Here is a 26,237-nt window from a genome sequence, read left to right as displayed (position 1 = left end):
ATCACAGTTCATTACCCACAGCTCCCTCCCTGGGATGTCTCTTGGGTGAACTCCAGCCAGGACTTGGATGCAGCTATTGGAAATGAGAGCACTTGCCTTTCAGAGTCTTCTTTAGATGAGACAGGAGACCTCCAAGTCGCTGAAGGTCAAAATAATCCACCTTCCCATTATAGAAGAGTTGAGGAGGGATATATGCCTCTAAAGCAGAGAAGAAGATTTGTTTTTTGCACAAGTGCCATGCACAGGATCCACACAGACATGTAAGCCCTCCTAAGACAGACCCCAGGGCCCAGGCTGGACTAACATTTAGTGACAACTTTTGTTGTCCTAAAAGCACAAGCCATTAAGGCAGAAGTGATTTCCACAATGAAGCAAGCATTAGATCCATGTAGAAACAGGAGCAACCAATGGCCATCGACAACAAGCCTCCCAGCACTTCTTCCCTCCCAGCCACAGTCACTGGGGGAAACTGGATTATCAGAAAACTCGGCAGCTCTCCACGTGGCTACTCCAGCTCTGTCACTTAGTCCCACAGGGATCATAAGGCACTTATTGAGTCTACAGAAAGGGTCAGCCTAAAGTAAGAAAAGGGAGGGCCAAGCAGATCATGGCAGGACAGGCAAGGCGGGGTCTGAGGGTGGGAAAGCAACTGGCACTGACTTGGTTTCCCCTTAATCCCAGCCTGGGAACCACAAAACCAGACAAATACCTTCCCTTAAACTTTGACTATGGGATCACTGAGCTGCCCTTCTACAGACCCATAATCAACACCGGACTCTGCTCCAGAGCATACTGGGTGAAATAATAAACAGTACATATACCCCTTTGCAAGTCTCAGGTCTGGGTGTTAACTGGAATAGATCTGCACACAGGAATTTCCCAGAGTGACTGGGAACTACAGACACAGGGTGACAGAAGGCTCAAGCACCTGTGAGAAACACAAAATTTCCAGCATCCTGGAGAGCACTGCCAAAAGGCAAACCTTGTCCTAACCACAGAAATGCCTTCAAAGCTTCTCCTCCACACCTTACCTTCACTGCTCAGTGCAGCAGGGGTCTTTGCCTTGTGGCCATCCCAGAAGAAACGCAGGGCAGTGATAAGCCGGTGCAGGAAGCACACCATGTACTCCGGTGGGCACAACACAGTCAAGTTCTAGGGCAAGAATGAGAATTCAGTCACCACGGCAGGTGTGAAAGTCCATCTTAGTCCCAGTGGCCATGTGGGGCAGGCAGAAACTTTGTGTTCTCAGCCTTGCCAGCATTTCTAGCTTCCAGCACTGGTAGAGAGCCCAGCCCTGATGGTAGACAGCAGTTTCCACCTCTAGAAAGTCCTGGGCACTGAAATGACAAGCTGGTCTGACAGAAGTGGATGGATACCATGAGCTCTACCACAAAAGATGGGGCTGATCTTAAACAGAGAGATGCAGTTGAAGAAAGGGTTTCCTGGAACAGTGGATGCCTGTCTGCCAAAGCTGCAGGCCAACAGCCTGATCCAGGGCCAGAACAACAGTCCTCACCCAGGCAGTGAAGAGGATGCCAAAGCCAGCAGGCCAGCTGTGGCAGAGCACTCCACAGCCGTGCTCCCCGAGAGGTTTTAGGAGGACATTCAGCTCCCACCTAAGGCTGTTCCCAAGGACCGCTTTCCTATAAATCACTGCATAGGACTTGGATAAGCTGCCTGGTTTCTAGCCTCAGATCTCTCTCCTCCCCACTCCCTGCCATATCTAGACCTCAGCTGATCAACTGCTGGAAGCAGCCCAGCCAAAAGGGCAGAGCTCCCAGACTGAAGGTGCCAAAGAGCTCTCAGGGTAAAGCTTGCGGGAAGGCTGGCCCTCTGACTTACCCCTCTGTTGCTAGCATTTTCCTGAAGAAACTTGCGGAATTTGTTTAGGAATATGTATCTGGAGGCTTCCCCCTGGCAGGAGGAAAAGCAGGTTGTAAATCTATGCCTTACAAATCCTGTAACGTGGAGATACTGTAGCAAAAGATCCACAGAGCACTTACCCCTCCTCTGTCCTTGTTGTTCAGCAGCAGCTTCAGAATCTGAACCTGAAGACCTTCCACCACTAAAATGGGGACACATGTCTGCCATCAGAAAACAAGCACTGGAGAGCAACTACCCACATTAACCCTGACTGCAGTATCCCATCCCCAGGAGAAAAGCTACCTCCTCAGCAGAGACGGCCCAGGAAGAACCAGCGCCAGTAAAAAGCTAATCCCATCACTGAGAATTTTCTCCTCTGCCACCTAGCAATAAATTCATCCACAGCTAATAAACAATGCCCCTAAAGGAGTTTCGGTTTGCTCATGTCCCATGGTGGGATGCTGCAGGTCTGTGCAGTGGGGTCCCAGCACTTGTAACCCTCCACCAGATAATGACATGGGTGGCCCCTGCCTCTGCAGCACAGCCCGTCCTGGCAGAAACACAGCTGGACTTCAGGTCATAAAGGGGATTTGGGAACAGCTCAAGGGTTGATCCCCCTGGCTGCAAAAAAGGTATGGGATCTTGGCAATTTCCCTCCTTCCTCACAGACCTTCAATGCGTTTCTTGAGCCGCTGGCAGCCTCTTTCATATGCCCGCCGCCTCAGTCTCTCCTCAGCACTCTCCTCCTTTGCCTCCTTACTCTCTTTGCCCTGGTTGGGGGACAGACACTGATTAGTAGGAGATCACTGCACAGGGAAAATGTCTTGCCAAATGGAGAGCAGAAACTCCCTGAAACAATGGACCAGCGTGTGACCACAGCTTGCAGCACACCTGAACCTTCCTTCCCTGGCCTTGTAACGAGTAAGGGCAGGAGATCTTCTGAGGACACTCAAGTCAGTCTGTAATTCCTTAGATGCTGTAAGGTTCCCTTCCAAATTTGTGGCCATAGAAAACTGTCCCCCTCCCCTGTCCTGAACAACACACCCCAAACTTCCCCTCTAAGGGGACAATAAAGATGACACGGCAATGGAGAGGCTACAGCTCTCACACAGCTCTGCAGGGTCCACCAGTGCTAACGCAGCTGGAAACATGGACCATCCAATTTCCTCAGCCAGAAAACGATGGGGACAGCAGGCCACAAAATGTCTTCAGTCTTCTTAGTGGATGTGCCCTTACTCACCTCCTTGGTGAAGCGGTTTGGCCACCACGTGGTGGGAATGAGCTCCTGCAAACCAGCCTCCTCCACACGCAGCGGGCTTTTAATGTAGAAGAACACAACCGAACGGAGCACATCGAAGCTGCGGCCAAGTTAAAGCAAGCACAGAAGCTATGTCAGGAGAAAGGACAGGGCACGTTTCCAGAGCTGTAGTGAGAGACCCCTTTCCAAACAACCACTCAAAGTTCTGCAAGATCCAGAGCCCCCTTCTCCTGGGAGAAGCCCCACGCAGTTATCACAGCAGCTGCCCAAATGCTAGCATCGCAGCTAGACTGCTCTGAAAGTGTTTTTGCTCTAGGGACATTAGAGAGGCCAGGTAGAAATGAAGTCCTTTGTGTTAGTAGGATGTGAACTACACGACACTGCTCCCCCTCCTCAAAGCAGGACTTTGTAGAGAATGGTGTCAGGCAGACAGAGGAGACCTGAGAAATTAGAAATGACCTCTCAAAGATAGGGTGGCTTCTGCCTCCCAGGATCTGCAGATCCTTGAAGTCTCCTCGGCTTCATTATTGAGGGCAGGGAGAACTGAGACTAGAGTAGGCACAAAGGATACAGAACATTGCTGAGTAAGTATTTCCTGGATTTCTCATGCTTCAAGACTGCAATGGTGAGCCGGAGGTAGTGAATCTAGGGAAACAGGAGAAGTAAAAGTGACTCCACCTACAGAAGAGGATACGGCTCTCCCATAGGTACAATGTGACAGAACTGCCATCTCTGGATCAAACAACTGCAAAATCCAAAACATCGTGTACCTTTGGACAAGGGGACATAACAGAAGCTGGCTAGTCACAGATTCCTGGGGATTCAGAAGTGCAACTTACTTGTAATCCTAGGTCTGGGATGATGGGGGAAAACCTGTAAGCCCGCAGCAGGGACATCAATAGCTGCTTGAGGCACTCATGCACTTCATACTCCTGAGAAAATAAGAAACACATTGAACAGCAACAGCATGGAGTCAGGAACAGCTATAGTTCCCAGAGTGTGACTTTGGAAGGAAGCATTTACTTCTGAACTGAAAAAGCAGGTGCTCTGAACCCACAGTGTTTGTCCATCTGACTCCGTAGGAGAGAGTCCAAGCAGAAGTTGGTGCCATCGCTTTGCTACAGGGAAACAAGTCTCTGGATGAGTAAAACCAAGCCAAAAGTCACCTACAAAAAGCCAAAGTCCCAGGTCCTATTTAGTTGGGCTGAGTCACCCATCCTCGTCTCCCCTGAACCTATGCAACACACAGTGTTGGCAGAACCAATTCAGAAAGGAAAGAAATTACTCTTGTGTAAATGTGATGATGGAAGAGCTGTCTGTCTTTTTGAGTCCAACTCATAGCCAACCAGCAAGATGAGAGCCAACTCTTCCACAAACACAGCAGTCCTACCAAGGTGTTCAGCTTCACTTCTAAGATGAAGGGCCTGAGGGGGTCACGACATTTTTCAGTTAAACTTTTTGTGACAGCTGGCTGGGCCAGTGCCCATATCTGTTAATTGTTACCACAAAGGACAGACATGCTGTCTCCAAGCAGATCCCTGGCAGTGACTGGCTCTGTGTAACCACCCCAGCACTCCAGCAGCAGCAGCTTCCCCCTGGCTAGCAAAGGCTGCCTCAAATAAGTGTCCCAGGAAGGAGTGACCTCATCCAGCTTGGACAGGAAGGGGCATGGGAAGTTGGAGGAGCTTTTTCCCCAGCAGTGCTGGAGGTGGCGAGAGTGCAGTGCTCATTTCCACCCCAGTCGTGGACACTCTGATCGATCTCTTGGGGCACATGGCAGCACTTAAGACCTCCACAGTCACATAAGCATTAACAACATCCCAGATACCAACTCATTTCTTATTGATAAATTTGATGTTCCCAGAAGCAGGAAGTTATTCAACATCACGAGTTCCTTTAGCAGCAGGAGAAGCTTAGAAATGCCTTGTTAGCTCATTGCCAGTGTCACCATTACCAATTACTCTGCATTCAACCCTCATTCCCCGGCTGTGAAGCAGCAGCCAGATGAGCTAGGTGAGAGGGCAGTCTACCACAAAAAAAGGGATCTTGTCACCAGAAAGGGAAAGAAGCTGATCACTACCTGCATTTTCTAGGGAAGGCTCCTGTCCTCAGCACCTCCCAGGGTCTCCCTGTGATCACTGGGGAGGAACCAGCACCCTAGCAACTCACCTCCATAAGAAGCCACATCAGATCCAGCAGCTGCTGAATAAGGGGATGGGCCTCCACTGCCCCTCCTCGCTCAAGGATGCTCAACAGGAAGGTCATGAGCACATCTTCCACCAGGTACACCTTGCACTGAAGACAGAGAGCCACGTCAACAGTCCTCCAAGACACACTCACCTCCCAGCGAAAGCTGAGGTTTACCTCCCCTTGCAAGCATAAAAAGCACCTACAGAAGCTTGCAAAGGCAAAACTCACCATAAGAGGGGAGAAATAGTTGAAAATGTGGGCTAATGTAATCAACACTGTGGGTTCTCCCTGCAGCTGCCACATGGACGTGTCCTTCTCCACCAGCTTCCCCTCCTGCAATGACAAACCCAGAAAACACACAGCTTGGATCCAGCCCAATCCAGCCATACACCAACGACTGAATGAACGAGAGGCCTGGAGCAGCCACTGTTTGCTGTCCCATGCCTGATTTCAGTAAAAACCTTGAACATGGGAATTTAGGATGGCGAAGCAGCCAGGCCCATGCCTCTGGAGAGCTGTAGTGCAGTCCAGATGTCAGTTACTATCAGCCACCTGCACGCACGCACCTTGACAATGTTTTTCCAAAAGGGTTCAAGTGTACACGGTAATTTGTAAATGGGAATCCCTACAGAGGACGTCAACTAGTAAAGCAGGCCTCCATTCAAGTCAAGACCATAGCAGATGGCGTTCCCTATGCTTTGGGTGTAAACAGATCATCTCTCACCCTAGTGGAAAAAAATGGTTTCTAGCAAACAGTGCCACAGCCAAGACAGTTCTCAAGGCAGACCTGCCAGAATTTCATCTCATCACTGCACGACGACATCAGTAAAAAGTTTAGGATATGAACAAGGTTTTTTCAAGGCTGGAAAATCAACTCCAGCAGTTCTGACCCTGACAAACATCACCTCTTGCATACTGGGAATGAAACTTCATAGCACTGAGAACAACAAAGCCCAGTATGATTTAAATTAAGTCCTGGAACTATCAGGAATCCCATTTTGCGAGCCGAATAGCTCCAGGGACATGCACGCCCCATACAAAACCATGCAAGCATTTAGCCTCTCGGGTGTATGGAAACATCTGAGCTGCCAGCATGTGCTGAGAAGTGCAGAAACACATTTCCCAGCATGGTGCCCCACAGATCCACCCAGTGACATTAGCCTACCGTCACATCTATTCCGATATGGATCACATTCTTCAAGTAGCCTAACAGCTTTCGAGCCTTCACTAGGTCTGCAACTGGAGGATCTTGCAAGGGGCGGTAACCTTCCACTGGATAAGTAGGCAAGTGTTAAGGTAAAATGCAATCTGATCCTTTCAGGACTTTTGTTTCTGCAAGGAAAAGACTGTGTCTCTATTTTACTTTATACCCACGCGTGCCTTGCAGTTCAAGCCACAGTGCCTTCTAAATGGATGATAAGCCACAAGCTCTTGTCTCCACTTCCTCAATATTGCAAGCAGCAAGTATTTCACACCATAGTTCTGCTCTCATCAGAAAGACTGACAGGAGCTTCCACTACAGCTATCAACAGGCACACCCAGCACTGCTCTGACAAGGAGCTGCAGGTTTCACATTCACACAGGAATGCAGCAGGCAACGCTAATACCATGTCAGAGGTCCCATACGGCTGGAGGTAGAAGAGACCAGTGGCCAAGAGGCTCAGCAACATGGCAGCATTGGGGTTTCCAAAACTGGAGACTGAGATCTTTGCAGGATCTGAGTGCCAGGCAACAGGCAGCCCCCAGCTGCAGCAGTAGCTGCTGATTCAGAGCTGAAAGCAAATTTCATTTCAGAAACTATCAGGGACCAGCACTGATGTTTGTGTGCCCTGCAGTTCTACTCCAGCTGAGAGGGTATTTGGTTCTTCTCTCCTTGACCCTGCTCTGCACACAAGTGCCAACAGAAGAAAGTGAACTGCAGTCAGGTATGTATATTCTACAGCCTCCAAAGATGGTCTCAGGACAGGCTCTTTTCCCTTCACACCTAAAGGATATCGGAGTGGGCGGCTTCCGAAGTTAAAAGCAACAGACTCCTTGAATGAGAGGCTGATGGCAGGGAAGTAAGCCATTCCAGCGCCCCGTGTGATGTTATCAAAAGCAGTTCCCAGAGATATGCCGTTCCTGAAAGAAGAAAAACCCACAAGACTTTAGTCACAGTAGGAGGGTTTTGAGGTCAATTGGGCAATCCAGGTATCTGCGTTCCCCTCCCAGCAACTTGCCAACACAGACACATCAGTCAGTCATGCCTTTTGTCCCTCTTAACCTGGCACAGATGCAAACATCACAGCTTTGCTGAGTAGCAGCCATGGGAAGCACAGCAGCACTCCCATTTTCATACAACAGCACAGGAAGGCACTGGAGTCTGCACAACATGCAGAGCCTACTCAGCTTCAAGGGCAACCCAAATCCTTACGGGATAACTAACCAGCAGGACATTTTAAAGGCAGGGGACAGTTTTTGCCTCATCCACTTGATGTTGGTGGAAATAGAAGGTTAATGCTCTCAATCTACTCATCTCTAAAAGATGACATGGAGCATCTAACAATTTTTCATTCTGGCTGAATTGTCACAGGCTGTAGTTTAGGGCCAGGGAACAATTCCTATTCAGGCTGGCCTCTGCTCATTGTGCACAGCAGTTGGAGGCTGGAGATTTATTGGCCTTTCCACAGCTCCTTGTCAATCTAGGACAGGCGAGGTCTACACTGACCACAAAAGCAATGTGTGGCTCAGCCAGCTGTAGTATTAAGCATCACGAGATGCCCTCCCCTTCAAAATCCTAGCAAAGTTTACACAGGCTTTGCAGCTTGAATGTCATTCTGCCAATTGCTCTCACCTGAACTCAGGAGACTCAACAGCCCATTTAGATGGTTTCTGAACACAAAGCAGAAAGGCAAAGGCTGGAACTACCAAGGAACTTAAAGGGGAGAGGGCAGAAATAGGGCTCGGCAACCTGCTGAACAATGAGGAAACCTTTATGTTACACACAGACATCAACAAAGCAGGGAACTGGGCAAAGATGCTTACAAGCAGAAAGCAATGGTGCCCTCATCAAGGTCTATCAGACAGCTGACGATGTCTCCTGCTGCCCAAGACTGCAGTAAAGGGAGAGAAAAGGTTAAACATATATCCAGGGTGTTCCCACATCAGAAGAAACACTGCAACCCAAACAACCCCTTGTGATTCAGGGTTGAAGAAGAGAGTTCATTCTCACAGCAGCTCACATAGCATTTTCAGACACTTCTGGAAGCTGCACATAAGCCACTGATAGAAATCTTTTTTCCCTCTAGCACTAGGAACATGCGTAGGATCAAACGTGTATTTGTCCCAACACTGCAGCATCCTCTGACATGCTACAGAGAACCAGAGCCTTCCAGAGACCAACAGCAGCACTATGCTGGGAATTAGTCTGCTGGGGCTGCTAAACAAAGCACCCACACAGCATGTCCAGCACCCCTAAAGTACAAACAATTGCTGGCACACAGCCTCCCCAAGAACAGACTGAAGCAGGGAGGACAGCTTGAGGGCATTTCACAAGGCCCAGCAGAATCCAGTGAGCAGAAGGAGCCACCTGCTTTCTTCTCCTTACTCTACATCCCACTCCTGGGAGGACAGCTACTCACTTTGCCATAGTTGGTAGTAGTCACGTTCCACTTGCGCACTCTGTTTCCATCATACGCATATGAATCTGGCGTATCTCCGACTCCTTCCTGCACCGAAGTATGAAAGAGGTGACTCAGACCAGAACAACCATACAGCATCCCTCTCATTGCAAGAGCAGCTTTAAGGGGGAGAGCAGCAGACAGGGAGAGCAGCTGACAGCATGCATGCTCTGCCTGGGAGAAGTCCTCACTCTAGGAGTGAATCCAGTGGCCTGTGATCTTTGATTCAGAGAAGTACACCACTCCCTACTCATTTTTGGTCAGAAGAGTACTGGCATCCTACACTTCCAAATTGTGTCAAAGCAGCCCCCCAGGATGCCCATCACCTCCCCTCTCACATGTTGCAGAGTGGCAAGTTAGTGAAACTCTGCAGCTGACATCCCTTCCCAGCATCAAACATCCCACCCAGTGCCTGAGAAGAGCTGGCCTGGGTCTGCCTCTCCTGGGCAAAAAAGCCCCGTAGCACCAGCTGCTGAGGGCCATCCCAAGAGACGGGCTGCCAGCACTGCAGACCCACACACTCTTCAGAGAAGACGCCAGCTGAAAGTCAACACATAGCAGTGGCTACATGCAGCAAGAGCACAGCAACGCACCCAGTGTGTAAGGCTTTCACGCTGTGCGCCATTCTGTGAACACAGACCAGAGAGTCTAGCAAAGATTTTTAAAACAGCAGACCTGGTATTTCCAGTGTGTGTGCTGGGCACAAAATGCCAGCAGGGCAGGAGCACGGCACCAGTGCGATGCTCCACACTGACCTAAAAATCAGCGGAGGAACACAGAGCAGCCCTGTGCCACATGCAGCAGTTACACTACCTCCTGATTAAATCTGCAGTTGAGAGTACACCAGCCAATCTGCATGAGTCCTTGGGAGGAGATGAGCACCTCGTAAATCCACTTCCCTGAAAGAAAAAGAGATGCCACACAGTAAATCTTTGCCACCTGGCTCACTGTTAGAGAAGCAGAACCTGCCACTGCTCCAGCAGAAAAGAATGTGGCACACAAAGGCGCTTTGGGACAGCCCCAGCATTCCCCTCCCACCTCTTTACTCCGGCATCACACAATCCTTCATCCTTCTGACTTCCTGAAAAAGCCAGTGGATGAACTGGGGAAGAGGGGGCTCAAGGTCTGGAACTACAGCACATTCAAGAACTTTCTAGCTGTGTAACTCTTCACACTCTCTTCCTGGGGTCTTTTTTCAAAGCATCGCCTGCTTTTCTCCTTACCTTTATACACACATGTTGTAGCCCTGATGGAGCCAAAGTTACTGTGGCCAATCACCTGCACCAACAAACAAAAGATATTTTAAAGTCAGACAAAAGACAGTTTTGCTCAGCTCTACCCATTCCCTCCATCCTAGCCCTCAAAACCAAAGCGAGATGGAGAGCTATTCACAAGCACAGTGTAGGGAAGAGGCAGTACATCTTCCCCATCCCAGCAGCTGTACTCGGAGCCAACAGGCCCTGGGGAACCATCCAGGTCCTCCTCACAGCTCATCTGTACTCGATAAACCCCAGTGAAGCACGCAGCACGACAGTAGTACAAAGGCAACGTGGTGACAGACAGGTTCCCAGTGAATTGTGACAGGTATACAAAAGTGACTATCATATAGGAAAGATGTCTGAATCCTGGACAAGTTAGAACAAAACTATAGATTCAGGGTGCCCAGACTAAAGCCCAGGACTAGCAGGTAACATGCTGTCCAGAAACTGAACCCTATTAAATCCTGACTCTCTCAATCTCAGGACAGACCATGAAGAGATGAAGGTAGCAACAAGGAATTCACAGGCCAGCCAGTCTGATCCGATATGAAGGTAAGTTCTAGGTACAGCCAAGATAAGCTATAGTGGGTGGTTAACGGGAAAGGGGAGACCAGGGCAGCCTCCTCTGGTAGAGGTAAAAAAGGATACATAGATTAAGGAGGGAATGAGCACAGGAGCATGGGATGTGCACGCTCAGTGAAGGGGTGAAAGGAGTGTAGAAATTAAAATACTGAAGTAGGAAAGCATTAAATTCCAGTGGACTCTTTCAGCTGATTTTCTGCATGAGTAACATCAGCTAAGGAGCAAGCAGGGAGCTAGGGGAAACAAAGGAGAAAGGAAAGCCTCAGCTTCAGTCTCTCGCCACCATTAGAGAAGACCAGAAGGAAGGAAGGAAGAGGCAGTCTGCTGGAGGGAGGGACAGGAAAGCTGGCTGCTGGCCTTTCCTCTGCTTAGCGAAGCTCTTCAGTGAGCCCCTGGGCCAGGGTAATCCTTTCACTTCGTCGCAGCTCCACTCAGAGCTTGCTGAGACTTAGGGGTACTGCTAGACCTTTTCCCAGGAGAGCTCATTTCCTCCAGGATCCTGCAGCTTTCTGGGTAGACTCCCTTTACAACATGCTACAAAGCCAGTGACAGGGATCTGCTATGAAGAACAAACCAAGAAGCCCAAAGTGCTTTTAGTCCCAAAAGACCACTTTCTGCTGCACCCAGCATCACACTCACCCCAAGTAAGTCATCATCGACCAGCAGGAGTCCCTCAAAACCGCTCGTGTGGTCCAACACCACAGTAGAGGGACCAAGCCGGCCCTCTACTACCTGATCTGAAACAAGAGTTGCAGAAAACCTGTTAGGGAAAGTTATGCAGGATTTAACAGTACACCTGATGAGCGCCTCCAGCTAGACTACAACAGCACCTGGATTCTGCTACCGTGGAGGAAGACTAAAATAGTGTTACCCATGTTACACCATATGAACCGCAGCAAAGGAGACACTAGCAAGATTTAAAAGGAAGTTTTCACAGCAACACACAAGGTCTTAGCTAGGCAGCATTCAGGTCATACGTTAAGTTTTCCACATCGCCCGAAACTTTTGCTTTCGCAAAATCCAAAGACCAGACTGAACTCTGAGCCAAATGTTTGGCTGACATATCACACTTTGATTGCAGCCAGCAAGAAAAATTATTCTTTTTAGGAGAGGATCTAGGTTGTATCCTGCCACATCCTGACTCATTCAGGGAAACGGACGCTAGCAAGAGTACAGGCAACAGCCTGAGGCCTAAAGTGAATACCTACAGTGGGGACCAGTATGTAAAAATTGACAACAAGCCTCTGCATTTCCCACTGAGGATAGCACTTCACACTGCTGGTCACAGCAATGGCTCTGCATATCATTATCAGTGAAATATCTCCAACATTTGGCCCAAACCTGCTTTTCCAGGCATTTTCGCCTGGAAATATGCCTCCTCCATCTGCAAGCAGACCTGCTCCAGGGCTGACTGATGAGCTCCTCACAGGCAGGATTTAAAGGTACGACAAATTAGAGCACAGGAGGGCAGAACAACACTCACTCAGGGAACTGCCTTTCATGATACAACTTGTCCTCCCAATTAGGCAGCACAAGCAGCAGCAAAAATTGGACAGACACTCAGTGCCTCCTACCTCGACTGTCTTCGGAGCCATTCTCCTCTGCTAGCAATCGATCAAGGTGCTCCTGCAGGTTCTGGAACGTCAGGTGCTTTCTAGGGAATAAACATGCACAGGAACTCTTCAGAAAACTCCATCTCCAAGTTTTAAAGAGTTTCAGCCCAGACATATGTGTCCGCACAGTCCTGTGCTGTGAGACATGAACCATGAAGTTCTGTCGATCTGTGTTTCTTGTCATGAACCTGAGGAATTTGCTGCTCAGCGTGTTGGGCCAATGAATGAACCAAGGACCAAATATAGTGTCTATAAGCAAAGTAGTTAACAAAGGATCTTAAAGTCTTCAGTCTGCTCAGGAGTATTTTGTGGCAGTAAGAAAACTGTACTGCGGTACAGTGGCAGTAAGAAACCAGCTGTACTACCAACAACTGTGGACCACAACTTCGCTGCAGTCAGCATCATACAAACACAGCATAAGTCAGGATCCTTTTTTTCCCCCAAGTATTTCATAATATAAAAGAAGAGAGAAGACCATACCAGCAGCTGTAGCAGTTCAGACAAAGGTCAGGCTAGCCCAGCATCTTCTCTCTGACAACAACCAAAACCACTTTGTTTTCACACTGAGGAGAAGTCTCTCATGCACACCCTCTGGGTCACTATTTTAGAGAACTTTCTCATACTGCCCTCCGCTAGTTCTCTCTTTCCAAAGCTAGTTTACTTAGCTGTTTCTTGTACAAGAGCCATTTCATACATCTGACTTGCTCTTACCCTTCCTCAAAACCTCTGCAGCTCCTAAATACCCTTTCGGAGTTGGCAAGACCAGAACCACATGATACTCGAGACGAAGGTAAACCACAAATTTATTCAGTGGCATAACGATTTTCCTTATCGTACATGCCTTTCCCAACAATTCCTAACTTCCTACTTTCTTTTTCTGACTTAGTATTCCCACGCCAATCTCATTCCTATGCTGTAAAAATCAGCCCAGGGCCCATCATTTTATGCACAATGTTGAGGCTGTTCCCCTTTCAGTACATTACTTTGCATTTCCCTACACTGAGTTTCATAGACCATTTCACTACCCAGTCACTGTTACAGCCACCTTACCCTTACATTGCTCTAAATAGCTTTGTAACAGCAGCAAACTTTCCCCCTCATGCTCTCTCCCTTTCCAAGTCTCCCAAGGGTACACAGAACAACACAGGTCGTGTTGCAGGTCTTTGAGGGACCCCAGCAGGACCTCCTTTTACTGTAAGAGTTGCTAGTTGTTCCTATCCCTGCTTCCCATTTCCAAAGCCATCTGTGGAACAACTTCGCACTTCTCCAGGACTAGGGTTTTCCCCAAGACTGTGGTGAAAGACCTTTTGAAAGCCTGATGGATGTGAAGATGCACAGAAGTGGAATCAAAGAATCAGTTTTGGTTGGCATGAGAGAGGATGGGTTCAGCAAAGCAGCTTAATCAGCAGCTAGCATGGAGGAGGAGTTCTAGAAGGAGGTTAGAAGAGCATGAGGCAGCCAGAGAGATGTCTGCAGCGAGCTCCTCTATGAGGAATTTAGGCCTCCGAAGACAAGATGTCATACCATAAAAGTTGCTCTCATATGGCCAATGTTATTTTCAAGACCTATTTGACTGCTGCTGGGCTTTCTACCAAATAGCCAAGTCCAGGGAAAAGGGTGGAAGGCAGGGAAAAAACAGAGACCAGTCCAACAAACTATCAATTCTGTGCTTTTAAGTCATTAATCACCAGGCAAAGAAATTAGAAATACTGAAAACCAAAATGCTCACGTAGATGGAATATTCCAAGGCATGCTGGCAGGAGAGCTCGTGGCAAAGTAACACGACCCACTTTGCACTCCCCTGCCATAACCCTAGCTCACCAAGAGCGGAGAGGGCCAAGAGCTATTTTTAGCAGCTCTGAGCTCACATTTGAGCTGGCAGTACTAAGTATAGCCCGTGGAATGTGACCCCAGCCACTCTGCAGCACTTCCAACCAGCAGGAGCTACACGCCTGCCTCGCTCTACCACACTTGTACCTGCCCTGAACCTGTCTGACTTGCCTCTGGCTAAAGAGCTAAATGCAAGGGAAATTTTTTCTCATCCACAACTACAAGTTTCTGGGCTACAAGATGACGGAGAACTGAAAACAAATAGAAGAAAACAGACACTAACCAGGAACTTTCTGTTTCTTTTCCTTTGGTGACTCGTAATAATAAAAGTACTAACAGTTCCACAGCCTGAGAAATTTATGACATTCCATATATCAGTAATAGCCTTGCTTTAAGCTTACAGGGCACTGATGACCTATTTTTCATTCCTGTACCTAAAACCTGTGCATTTTGCACTTCCTTACAAGTAAAGAGGGAACAGGAATAATAAGGTGAACGCCTACTTGCCTATTTATTTCAGAAATATTGCCTAGTGATTTTGTGTATGGGGTTTTTCATGCAAAAAATTCTGAAGAATCCTTCCTAGCAAGCCCTGCAATTTGGAAAAGCCATTAAAGGACAAGACCTAAGAGTCATTTCTGTAACACGGGGCTGCTGTGCTTTTAACAAAGATCACTGTGTGGCACTAAAAGATCTTTCCTTTCACTGCAGTGCTGTATATCTGGCGACTGATACAGCATCGCTTGCCATCTAGTGAATGAGAAGAAGCCCGATACCTGTAAGCAGCTGCAGGCTGGTTCCCATCAGCATTGGTAAAGACACGATGCAGATAATCATTCAGCAGCCTGCTGTTCACAATCCCTTGTGAAAAACAGAAAGGAAATAAGCTTAGGGAGTCAGGAGGTAAACTCAAACATTAATTTCATGTACAAGCAAGAAACTGTTAACTATGGGAAGATGACGTTCAAGTCTGCAGATCAATACAGTGGAAAACACAGCTTCAAGAAGTCATTCATCATCTTACTGTCTTCACTAGCAGCCCAAGAGTCCAGCATTATGGGGTGCATCTCCGCAACAAGGGCTCTTTCCAATTTGAGCTGCTCTACAATAGAAAATGGGAGGCTATAAATTGGTCTCCACAGGTGGAACTACATCCTCAGGAAACCTGCTGTACTACTTCCAGATAAAGTAGCTTCAAAAGCCGGAAGTGGGAATCGAATTTCATTTAAAAAAAAAAAAAATCTTACCACTATTGCAATTCCTGATGTCCTATTCATACCTGGGACATTTTAAGTACCTCCATCTCTTAACTGCACTATAAGATGCTGAAATAGAAAGGTTTGCAGATGCAGCTCATGTCATCTAACCCACAGTCCTCTTTAATGATGTATGCCTCACTTTAGCTTTCATCTTGCAAAACAATCCTGTGTCACATTGATGCAGCATGCTTTATTTCTGGGTGCAACAGTGCCCTCAAATGCCAGATTTATGGTCTCATAAGCACACTTCTGCTGGATTAGCGAGCCCAAAACGAAACAGACTGCCTAGCAGGTACCAAAATTTCCCAGAAAAGGATTAATCTGAGAACTTGACAAACTGTTAATCCTGGAAGGGGAACTCCCTGAATCAGATGGGACAAAGGCAGGCAACACGACATTCTCCAGCCTCACAAGGCAGGGCTGTGTGCCAAAGAAAGGGCACTGAGACGTGAGCTTCTGGAGTCCTTAGTGCTACAGGAACATCCCTCCCAAAATCTCATCTCAGTTCAGGGATTTACTCAGTTTCAGCCCCACCACACCTCACATCAGCAAGGTAACTGCAACTGGAAGGGAGCTGATCTCAGGTGAGGCAAGGGGTGCTCACCCGATCCACAGTAGTCCTGCTTTTACACGGCACATACAGGCCCATACCTGTGACCTTGGACTTCTCTGGCTCGGTGCTCAGCCTGTAGTTCTTCCTTGAGAAAGTAGTCCCAGCACCTCTTGACGTCATTCTTCACAGGCACCACTTCCAGAGCAGACATAAGACGGACAAACGCCTAAAACAAAACTTGCTGGGGAGGATGCTGCCTTTAGACTTCTCCCTTTCTTGGAGGTTGATGTACCTGGATTGAACAAGGAGAAGCCAAAAAATAGCCAGAGTCCTCGCGTTAACAACATCATACAAGAGCCCAAAGCCAACTTCCTGCCAACCCTGCTCTCAGTCCCACCTGTCCAACAGCTCAAAATCTTCCCAAAGTAGACAAGGCATTAAGCCACACTCCAGACAACCACATAGACCCCACTCCAACCAAAGGCACAGGCAGAACCAAGCCAGAAACACAGGTAACCTTTGCACCGAGTTTGAGCCAGAAACACTGAGCCAGTACAGGGCCATGGCTACCACCACTGCCAAACACTGCCGAAACAGGCAACCACATTGCACTTCTACTCATGTCCTGATGAGACACGTCTGCCTTTCTCTCCCACGCTGTATTCATTAAGACAGGAATATGCACCTGGTTAATCTTCAGTTTAACAAGTTTATTAGATTATTCCGCTATCCAAAACAGAGAGAGAGGGAGAAGGAATGAGACAATTGCAGATGAACTGGACTACAAAAGAATATAACTGACTACAAAGCAAAAGAGCCAACTGTCGGTTTTACAGGGATAAAAGCAGATGCAGGTAGAAGTACGCAGAAGTGTTTACAGGTAAAAACCTACCACGAGACTAAAGATTCATGACCCTTCCTGGTATCACTAGAATGCAAAGAACGCTATCAGACCTGATCTGACATGTGCCAGGACAAAAAGAATAAATTCAAGTTGCTAGTTCCATCCAGCTTCAAAATGTTAGGTTACAGCCCTCTTCTACTTCTGATTGTCCCAATAGCTGACCATCACTGGAAGTCTCTCTCGTTCACTAGACAGCCATCTGACAAACTGCTTTGCGACAGGAAGATGCAACATGAGTAACGACTGCAGGAATTAAATGCTTGCTGGCAGTCTTGTACAGAGCATAAACTAAGGTGAACCCAAGAAAAGTTAGTGAACTTGCTAAGTGACACAAGTGCCATGGCAACTCCACCGGCAGAAGATCACTTGAGCTTCGCCTAGACTCGGGAAAGGATTTCCTAACGCCCCTTTTCTTGGGGCCACCCCAGCATCCAGCAGTGGAGCAGCGCTGCTCGGCGTCCCTCCTGCAGCACTGCCGAATGAAACCACAGGAACAAAGCAAAAAACAGCCTGGATCAATGGCCCTGAACGATCTGCATCAGAGACTCAAAACAAGGAATAAACAATTAAACTATAAAGAGAAACACATCATTTACTACCAAAGTGGAGCAGACAGCACAATGTGTACTACCCTAAAAGTACTCTAAATACTAGAGACATGATTTCACCTCTGTCAGCACAAGTTAAAAATGCCCAAGGATGGCGGGGAGTGCCCCTAGCTCTTCCCAAGGGTGCCCGGCCTGGTACCTGTGCTGCTGAAACAGCCTGAATGCCCTGGCAGCTGCTGAAACAGCCTGAATGCCCAGGCAGAGAGTGCAGCACGGCCACACGGGCACCGTACGAGATACACTGCTGGCACTGCTGAAGTGCCAGGGTTTTTTTCCATTGGAGCAGATGCTGCTTTCAACAGGTCAGAGAAAGGGCAGAGCAGGGGGACACACATCTGCCCCTTCGTTGCTCCCATGCGCGATTCACAAAACTGGCGCCAGCAGCTCCGGCAAAGACACCCAGCTCTGCGCCGGGCCACGGGTTAAACTCTTGTCTCTGGGCAATGACAAGCAGCTTCCAGCAGAAGGGCCGAATAAACAACACGGGCAAAGCCAGATCTTAAACTGAGCCGACCGGAGGCAGGCGAGGAGGCCGAGAGCTGGGCCAGCAAACACAGCTTCGGCCGGCAGCCGCCGACCGAGCCCTCCCGCTCTCGCCAGGGCAGCGGGGATGAAGCCGGCAGGGAGACAGCCAGCCAGCCGGGCGGCAGAGGCCCCCGCGCCGCTCGGAAAACTCCTCTGCGTTAATCACAAGCGCAGGTCTCTGTGGCACCCCCAACCTGGCAGCACCCCCAAACCAGAAATACCGGGCAGCATAGCCCAAATCTAGGAACCGACCCTAAAACCAGGCACATCCCACAGCCGCCAGCACCCCCTAAGCTGCTGGCATGCCCCAAGCCCAGAGACACCCCCAAACCCAGAAACACCCCCCAAACTGGGCGGCACTCCCCGCAGCCACTGACACCCCCCCCCCAACCTGACGGCACCCTCTATGCCCCACAAACACCCCCAAACCCCGGGTCGCCCCTACGCCTGCCCACAAACCCCAAAGCCCAGACAGCCCTGCCCGGCGCGGAAGGACCCCCAATCAGGCGCCTCCCCCCCAAAACAGGGCGACACTCCCCGAGACCCCCCCTGCCCGGCGCCCAGCCCCGCGGAGGAAGGGGCAGCCCCCCCGGCTCGGACCCAGTGGGGGCCCCGCGCTGCCGGGGCCGGGGCCGGGGCCGGGCACGGGGGAGCCAGGAGCGGCCCAGGCCCGACGGCCGCCGCACTCACCGCCGGCCCGGCCGCGCCGCCGCCGCCGCCGCCGAGCTACGGCGAGCCGCGAGGGCCATGCCGGGCGGGCGGGCGCGGCCCGCGTTGCCGGGAGACGGGCGGCAGCGCCGGGCGGGCCGTGCCGCGCCGCGCCGGGGGACGCGCTCCGCGCTCAGGCCGTCCCGGGCCGGGCCGACCTCCCGGGGGCAGGGGCAGAGACCCCCGGTCACGGGGGTGGGCGTGAACTTCCCCCGAGGGAACCGAGCAGGCTGCGGGGCCAGCGAGGGCTGAAGCCCACGGCCATGGCGCAGGGCAGCCGGCCAAGGCCAGCCCGCGAGGAGGGAGGTCTGGGGAAGGTGCTGCCAACCGCCAGGGAGAAGACGACGCTCTGGGCCCAGCCCCTAAGGCTGCCCCCCAAGAAAGGGAGAGGTGGAGGAGGAGGAAGCCGACGAATGAGCGTGGAATGTCCCAGCGCAGAGATTAACGGCCAGCTTTATTGTACGGGTGGAGGGGGATCAGGACCAGCGCTCGGGGATGGCGCACGGCTGGTCCCGCGGCGGCGTCCGGGCCGGCTGTAGGGATGTTGGGCCCGGCGTCGCAAGCGGGAGCTGTTTCGCACGCGGTCGGGCCCAGGGGGGCTGGCGCGGCTGCTGCCCTGAAGCACTGGGGAGCCTTGGGACGGCCCTGATGCCGCATCGGCGGGGCTGCTGGTCTGCGGTGCCAGGGAGCCGTGGGGTGGCCCGAACGCCGCCTGGCTCCCAGTGCTGGGGCTGCTGGTTTCCGGCGGTGGGGAGCCGCAGGAGGACCCCGCTGGCAGCTGGCTGGCGGTGCTGGGGCTGCTGGCGTCGGGTGCCGGTGAGCCGTGGGAAGGCCCCGATCCTGCCTGGCTGGCAGTGCTGGGGCCGGCGAGCTCCGAGCTGGCACTGGAGGCTGTAAGGGGAAGCAGGAAGGTCAAGGGCACGGCCCCCAGGCCCGGGGCAGGATAGGCCAGAGCGGTGCCCCCAGCCCTCCTAGAGCAGAGAGGCTCTGCCAGGCCCACCCCGGGCTCCCACTGCCAGGCCTTGCCTGGCCCCTGGCCCCAGCCCAGGGGCAGGCGGGTGCTTTGCCTCTTACCGGTGCCCAGGCCAGCACATGTGTCGCACTCCCAGCTAGTTGTGCTATGCTTCATGAAAGAGCAGCGTCTGTGGGTGCCCTCAGCAGCGCAGGAGCAGCACAGGAGCAGTTGCCAGGGCCTGGGGAAGCAAAGGGGTTCATGGCTGTGAGGACAAAGTGACCGCAGCACGGGATTGTCCGGCCGAGCTCTCGGTCTCAGTCCTTGCGCTTCGAGCCCTTGGCGAGACAGGCTTCCCGTACAGAGCCCCGGGGTGCAGCTTTGGCAACTTACCCCTCTTCCTCTGCCTGCTCCCTGCCTCCTGGACAAAGGCACTCCCTGGCATCGCAGCGGCTGTGCCTCTCATATAATTGTTCATAGGCACCACCATCCTCCCATGATGGTCCTCTATTGGTGAAGGAAGGGAAAATGGATGAGCCTCTGCTGCCCCGGCATAAGGGAGATGCAGGGCGTCCCTGCTCATCCCCCCTGCCCTGTTTCCAGCCCCTCCGTGAAGCTGAAGCCCAGACTGACAGGGCAGTGGCGGGCCAGGACTGCTGATGCAGCCCCTGGCGCGGCACAGCGCTTGCACCCTCCTCACTTTTGAGCTGTGACAAAAAAATACCAACCTCCTGGGGATTCGGATCCCCATGGTGAGCATTTCCATCAGAAATCGATATTCATTTTGACAATGTGGGCACTGGAAGCAGGAGAAACCAGCGTGGATAGCCTGATTCTGGATGCAGCCCCTGTGGAACCAGGCGTGTTTGCACGCTGGGCACACCATGGTGCCGTAGGACTTTCTCTCCTCCACAAGGTCCAGGCAGATGAGGCAGGTGGTGTTCTCCTCCGGAGCCGCCTCCACTGCCTGCTCTGGGCGGTGCTCCCAGCAGAAGGCCCTGGGGGCAAGAGGAAAGGGATGGGCGAGGTGAGAAGGGCTGGGTCCTTCCCCAGTGGCGGCAAGGAGGGGAGAGGAGGTGTGAAGGAGCCCCAGACCTTGCCTGGCTGTGGCTATGCCTGAGACTGGCTGCTGTGAAATGTCACTGCAGGTTCCTTCCCTGTTTGGCTGATGCCGGCAGGAAGGGGATTGAAAACAAGCAGCCTCCCCTGTGGGGGCCAGCTGCCCTTACCTGTACAGCCCAAAAAATTGGGTGACACATCCACCCTCCACGGCACAGGGGAGGTGGAAGCTGCGGTCGCAGCCCATTTCCCGACAGGAGATGGTGGCCCCGCTCTCGCCACAGACGAAGCAGTGCTGGAAAGAGCAGAGCAGCCCCCATCAGCGGCAGCCTCAGGGCCGCCACGGCCAGCCCCACGCCTCCGGGCAGGGCGCAGGATGTGGCCGCTGCCGGGTCACACCCCGCAGATGCGCCTGTCGGACGAGGCTCCTGTGCTGGAGCCTCTGTGGAGCTGCTGGGAGCAAGACTCCTGTCCCAGAGCCGGCTGGAAGGGCTGGGATTTCTCTCTCGGGTCTGGGCTAGGCTCCCGCAAACCTCTCCCGGCACAGATCTCCCCGGCCTTGTCAGGTGCTCACCTTCCGCGCTGCCCGCGCGACTGCACGTCGAATATCCTCAAGGCGAACCCCATCCCTACTCCGTTGCTGAAGAAGGTTGTTGGCAAAAAACTGCAGTAGAGAAAAGAGGAGGAGCTGCTGAGGAGAGCGTGGCAGGGACTGCCTGTCGGAAAGCTGGAGGGAGCCCCGGCGTAACTCACCAGGCAAAACACATGGGCACAGAGCCCTTGCTTCTCCAGTTTGGCCCCGCAGAGAGCCGGGTCAGCCTCTGCCCGGCGACACAGCAGGCATGCTGGAGGGGAGAGAGCAAACGCCACTGGGAATGAGCACCTCTGCGGGGCCGGGGGAAGCGTCCCTGAGGGATTGCCCCCAAGGGCCTGCTCTGCCCCTGCCGAGCCGGCTGATGGGCAGGGCTGGAGGCCTTGGAGAGGAAGGGGGCATTGCAGGCACGGGGGTCCCAGCAGGTGCCCACTGCCCAGCCTGGGCCCCGCTGGCTGAGGACAGGAGGGGCCCTGCCCCGGGGTGGTCGTCGGGGAGCTCCTGCCTCCCCCTGCCACCGCTCTCGGCCCCACGCTGACCGCCCCGACAAGCCCTCTGCTACGCTGCGGGAGGGCTACTTTGCTCTCACCCTGCTCCATGGAGCCGGGGGCCTTCTGCTTCCTCGCGGACATGGCGCACGTCAACGGCGAGCGTCTGGAGAGTCCCTGTCCCAGCAACGCCGGGCGTCTCCTCCAAATGCTCCTCTGCTGACTCTGAGGGAGAAGCAGGGCGCGGGCGAGGGAGAAGCCAGAGGCGGGTGAGCTTGCAGCGCAGGCCCAGCGCCCCGAGGCCTGGGGCCCCCCTCCTCCCTCGGCAGCCCCGCACAAGCCCCGTCCCTCCCCTGCCCTCTCCTCACCTCGCCAGGTCGCACTGACGGACGGCCTGTGCCCAGCGCTCCTTTTTGTGGGCTTGCCCCCGCGGGTCACGGTGGCCACTGTGACATCAGCACCGCTGGCCTGCGTGCGCCCCAACTACGGGCAGGGACGCCCTCGGCCACCCGCCGCCCGCTCTGAGGCGGCCACCGCCTCACAGGGGTGGCTGCGACGTGCCGAGGCGGGGGCCCGAGCCCTCGGCACCCACGTCACCGGGGCGGCTGCTCCTGCAGCGAGTGCAGAGTCCGATGCCGGGTCCCCCGGGGCAGCCGTCGAGGGGGACGCTGTTGGCCGAAAGGTGCTGTTGGGGCAGCGCGACTCCAGGGCTCCAGCCCTGGCTGAGGGAACTCTGTGCTCCTGCCCCCGGCACGGGGAGCGCTGCCAGCAGGTCGGGGAAGGTGATCCTTCCCCTCTGCGCCGCGCCGGTAAGGCTGCGTCGCAAGTACTGCCTCCGGTGCCGGGCTCCCCGGCACAGGGGACAGGAGCGACCTTGGAGCCTGGCCTGGGCTCACACGTGCCATCCGCTCAGAGGCGGTGGGTGGCCGGGGCACAGCACGGGACCTCAGGGCGGCACCTCAGAGTCGCAGGTGGCCCAACAAGGGCCTAAGGTCTAAGGCGGCCCAACAAGGGCCTGAGGACTCCTTAGCGCTTCGGCGATGTGCTGCCTCCGGCACTTTCTGGCGGTGGGACCGCAAGCTGGGGAGTCACGGCGGAAATGGCCTTTTTCCGTGGCAAGGAACTGCCTTTCAGAGTCAGCGTGAGCCTTTCCGTGGTGGGGTAGGAAACTGCGAGTGGCTGTGGGGCAGCTTCGGAGGTGGTGGGTGGGAGCGTTGATCTGTTGGAGGCTGGAAAGGCTCTCCAGAGGGATCTGGACGGGCTGGATCGATGGGCCGAGGCTTGTCAAGCGCTGGAACGGGCTGCCCAGGGAAGCGGTTGAGTCGCCATCCCCGGAGGCGTCGAAAAGACGTGTAGGTGTGGCGCTTAGGGACACGGGTTAGCGGTGGACTTGGCAGTGTTAGGTTAACGGTTGGACTCGATGATCTTAAGGGTCTTTTCCAACCTAAAGGATGCTGTGATTCTAATTACCATTCAGTTATCGCTTAATCACCACTTGATGACCACGTGATCTTCATTCGATCATCGATCGATTACCACTTGATCATCGCTTCATCGTTAATAAAACCCTCCGAGTTAAGCCCACGGCGATGACTTCTCTGACTAATTCACCCGTGACACCAGGACGAAAACCAGAGGGTGTCTCAGGCCCAACCAGAGCAGGCGAAAAGGAATGCCAAGTCCAGGACTGGAGAACCCAGGTCCGAAATGCAATTCGGGACGAGGATAGAAACCCGGAACCCCCAGAAGCCCTTCTGCGATACTAGCGGGCTGACACTGCTGAGAGGCACTGGAGGCTTCCCAGGCTGCCTCCTTCGGCTGCTGCTTTTAGAGTGTCCTCAGCCACCTTCTTCTGCCAGCCACCTTCCAAGCCAAACGCCGGTCCTCAGGGTTTCCTTCTCAGCAGGCTTGCTGAGATTTTGCTCGGCCTTCCGACGCCAGGGCGTTACGGAGCTCCGTTCGCTAGATGCCGACAGAGGCGAGCGGTGCCAGGGAACAAGCACCTCGGTTCGGAGCGAGGCCGTGCACGACCACAGCGCTTGGGGCAGCTCCCTTTGAGCTCCGTTGCTCGGGACTGCCTGGGAGCTCACATGGCAATCCCCCTGAAGAGCACTGCCTGCTCCGGCCGTGTCTAGACCTCACGTCTTCCCAGTCACGGCAGGCAAGAGCAGAAGGACAAAGCGCTGCCACCGAGTTCTCTTTTGGACCCTCTCTACCTCCTTGCCTTCCTCATTGCCTCTTTGCTGGCAGGAAAGCCCATCGGGTCTCCCGGGTTCCCCTGCCTTCCTCAGAGAGGACAGCTGCTCCCTACTGTAGTGAATCGACTCGCATGCTGCGTCAAGGCCTGTCAGGGAGGCGCTCAATGCACACACCGTAAGACCAGCTGTAGTTTGCCTGAAGAGCAGAGGGTTGTTCACATCTGTACAGCCAGCCCAGGGGATTCTCTTTGCGCTTTGGTCACCGTTATTCTTTGATTCAGCCTTCCAGCTCTCCGCCAACTTCCGCGGAGCTGTTCAGCCGTCACTCTGCAACCAAATCTCTTCTCCTTCCTGCACTAGAAAGGTACTTGCTGGTCTCCAACGGGAGGGAAATCCTTTTGGATGACTGACATTTCCCAGGCCCCCTGTTACCTTGCCGTAGAGCACGTGTGGGTTTTTTGCTCTAAAGGGCACGTGACGGGACTCAAGCCCTCAGTAACAGGTACTGCTCTGGCTCTCCTCAACTCTGAGGAGTACGTCCCTGACCAGGTGTTTGCAGTCTCTCTTAAAAGGGATGTCTTGGCTTGTTCTGCAGGAAGGAAGCCTTCAGTTGGTGCAGCAGCAGCAATCACGTTGGAGAACAGGACCCGGAGCTGGGGAACGGGGAGTGGCCTTTGGCTACTGTAGAAACACGAGCTGCAGAATTCTTCATGTCACAAAGACAGACGTGACACCGACCTCAGCTTTCCAAGAAAAGGAGCTTTGCCGCTTTGCCCCGATTCTCACTCACCTGGGCAACGAGGATGGGCAATGGGTTATAGCCTTGTCAAGAAGGAGAGAGAGTTGAAGCGTGTCAAAAGTCACTGGGGCCGGGGCGCGTGATTTTGGGGGGCGAGCCGTGAGGGCCTGTCATGACCCAGACTGGACAGACCAGGGAGTTGTGTTTAATTCGAAATTCCCTTGGGCTAAATTAAGGTGAAACGACACCAAACGATCGGTTAAAGATTTTATTCATGACAGAAGCCAACTGAACTGGGGAGGCGTGGTAGTAGGTGGCAGGGTTTCTCACAACGGGAATTGGCATAAGACTGCTTCTGTAAACCGTGTAACCATATACGTGAATTCAGGGAGATCCCTCCCGTTGAGTCAGGAGGTTCAGAGCAGACCCCCTTGCTTTCCAGACTCCTCCTCAGAGAAGGGCCCGGGGCGGCTGCATCTACTCTTAGTCTCTGACTTGGTCAGCGGTTTCTATCTTGAAACGGATGAGGTGTAGGGATTGTGGCAAAGGAAAAGGAAAGAGAGAGGAAGAGAGAGAGAGAAAAAGGAAGAGAGAAAGATTTCAGCGGTCCTGGGTCCGTCCAGCGTTGGTTCAGTCAGCGGAGGGGTCCGGTCAGCCGAGGGGTCCAGTCGCGGTGGGCTTGCGCACCCGGGGCTTCAGTTTGTGTCCTTTTATCATCGTTGCCCCTCCTTCGGGCGGGCACCCGAACTGGCCAGGTTAATGAGCAGGCTGTGAGCCTTTGGGCTTGGGGGTCGTTTGTGGAGTAACTTCTCCTTCCCTGCAGACACTGCCATTGTTTGATCTTTGTATCAGAAGAGCTTATCAGAAGAGGGAGCTGCGCACCCTCCAGCACGCCCTCCCCCTCCTGTTGCTGATGTCTGAGCTGATGGGCTTTTCACCTTGGTTCCTTGCTGTGCAGGGTTTGTCTTTAAGCAGAACTTGCCCCACCACAACGTTTGAGACATTCAGTCTCTCACAACACCGACCTCAGCTTTCCAAGAAAAGGAGCTTTGCCACTTTGCCCCGATTCTCACTCACCTGGGCAACGAGGATGGGAAATGGGTTATAGCCTTGTCGAGAAGGAGAGAGAGATGAAGCGTGTCAAAAGTCGCTGGGGCCGGGGCGCGTGATTTTGGGGGGCGAGCCGTGAGGGCCGTGCCGGCTGGGGGGGGCACAGCCCACGTTGCCGGAGACGGGCGGTGGCGCCGACTGGGCCGTGCCGGGCCACCCTCCCGGGGGTGGGGGCAGAGACCCGAAGCCCACGGCCATGGCGCGGGGCAGCCGGCCAAGGCCAGCCCGCGAGGAGGGAGGTCTGGGGAAGGTGCTGCCAACCGCCAGGGAGAAGACGACGCTCTGGGC

At 53.1% G+C, this 26,237-nt stretch overlaps 2 protein-coding genes across 5 annotated transcripts in view; both read right to left on the bottom strand.

Moving 5' to 3' along the window:
* Positions 1-18,887, bottom strand: part of RNF123 (ring finger protein 123) — a 52,279-nt gene extending 33,392 nt beyond the window's left edge. The window contains exons 1-21 of one of the 4 annotated variants that reach the window (XM_052776739.1): positions 18,794-18,887; positions 16,165-16,358; positions 15,031-15,115; positions 12,386-12,465; positions 11,451-11,548; positions 10,194-10,248; positions 9,784-9,869; positions 8,932-9,018; positions 8,336-8,403; positions 7,307-7,432; positions 6,477-6,591; positions 5,540-5,644; positions 5,291-5,416; positions 3,961-4,053; positions 3,693-3,766; positions 3,104-3,221; positions 2,534-2,633; positions 2,004-2,065; positions 1,843-1,914; positions 1,032-1,152; positions 97-198 (exon numbers count right to left, since the gene is read on the bottom strand). In XM_052776739.1, coding sequence (XP_052632699.1) covers positions 97-198; positions 1,032-1,152; positions 1,843-1,914; positions 2,004-2,065; positions 2,534-2,633; positions 3,104-3,221; positions 3,693-3,766; positions 3,961-4,053; positions 5,291-5,416; positions 5,540-5,644; positions 6,477-6,591; positions 7,307-7,432; positions 8,336-8,403; positions 8,932-9,018; positions 9,784-9,869; positions 10,194-10,248; positions 11,451-11,548; positions 12,386-12,465; positions 15,031-15,115; positions 16,165-16,246 — 1,855 coding nt within the window. In that variant the 5' untranslated portion in view covers positions 16,247-16,358; positions 18,794-18,887. The other 3 variants (XM_052776740.1, XM_052776738.1, XM_052776741.1) reach the window with 3 other exon arrangements.
* On the bottom strand, positions 18,790-22,046 carry LOC128137900 (PHD finger protein 7-like). The gene is made up of 9 exons (XM_052779152.1): positions 22,004-22,046; positions 21,576-21,667; positions 21,397-21,486; positions 20,993-21,117; positions 20,492-20,761; positions 20,157-20,270; positions 19,886-20,004; positions 19,599-19,702; positions 18,790-19,041 (listed from the first exon to the last, which is right to left on the bottom strand). Exons 1-9 carry the CDS (start codon positions 22,044-22,046, stop codon positions 18,790-18,792), a joined length of 1,209 nt encoding a protein of 402 aa, XP_052635112.1.
* Positions 22,047-26,237: the final 4,191 nt, after the last annotated feature.

This window comes from Harpia harpyja, chromosome Z (assembly GCF_026419915.1).
Source record: "Harpia harpyja isolate bHarHar1 chromosome Z, bHarHar1 primary haplotype, whole genome shotgun sequence".
NCBI classification, from domain to species: Eukaryota; Metazoa; Chordata; class Aves; order Accipitriformes; family Accipitridae; genus Harpia; species Harpia harpyja.
Note: the sequence above shows the minus strand (reverse complement) of the source record. Positions and strands in the feature narration are given on the sequence as shown.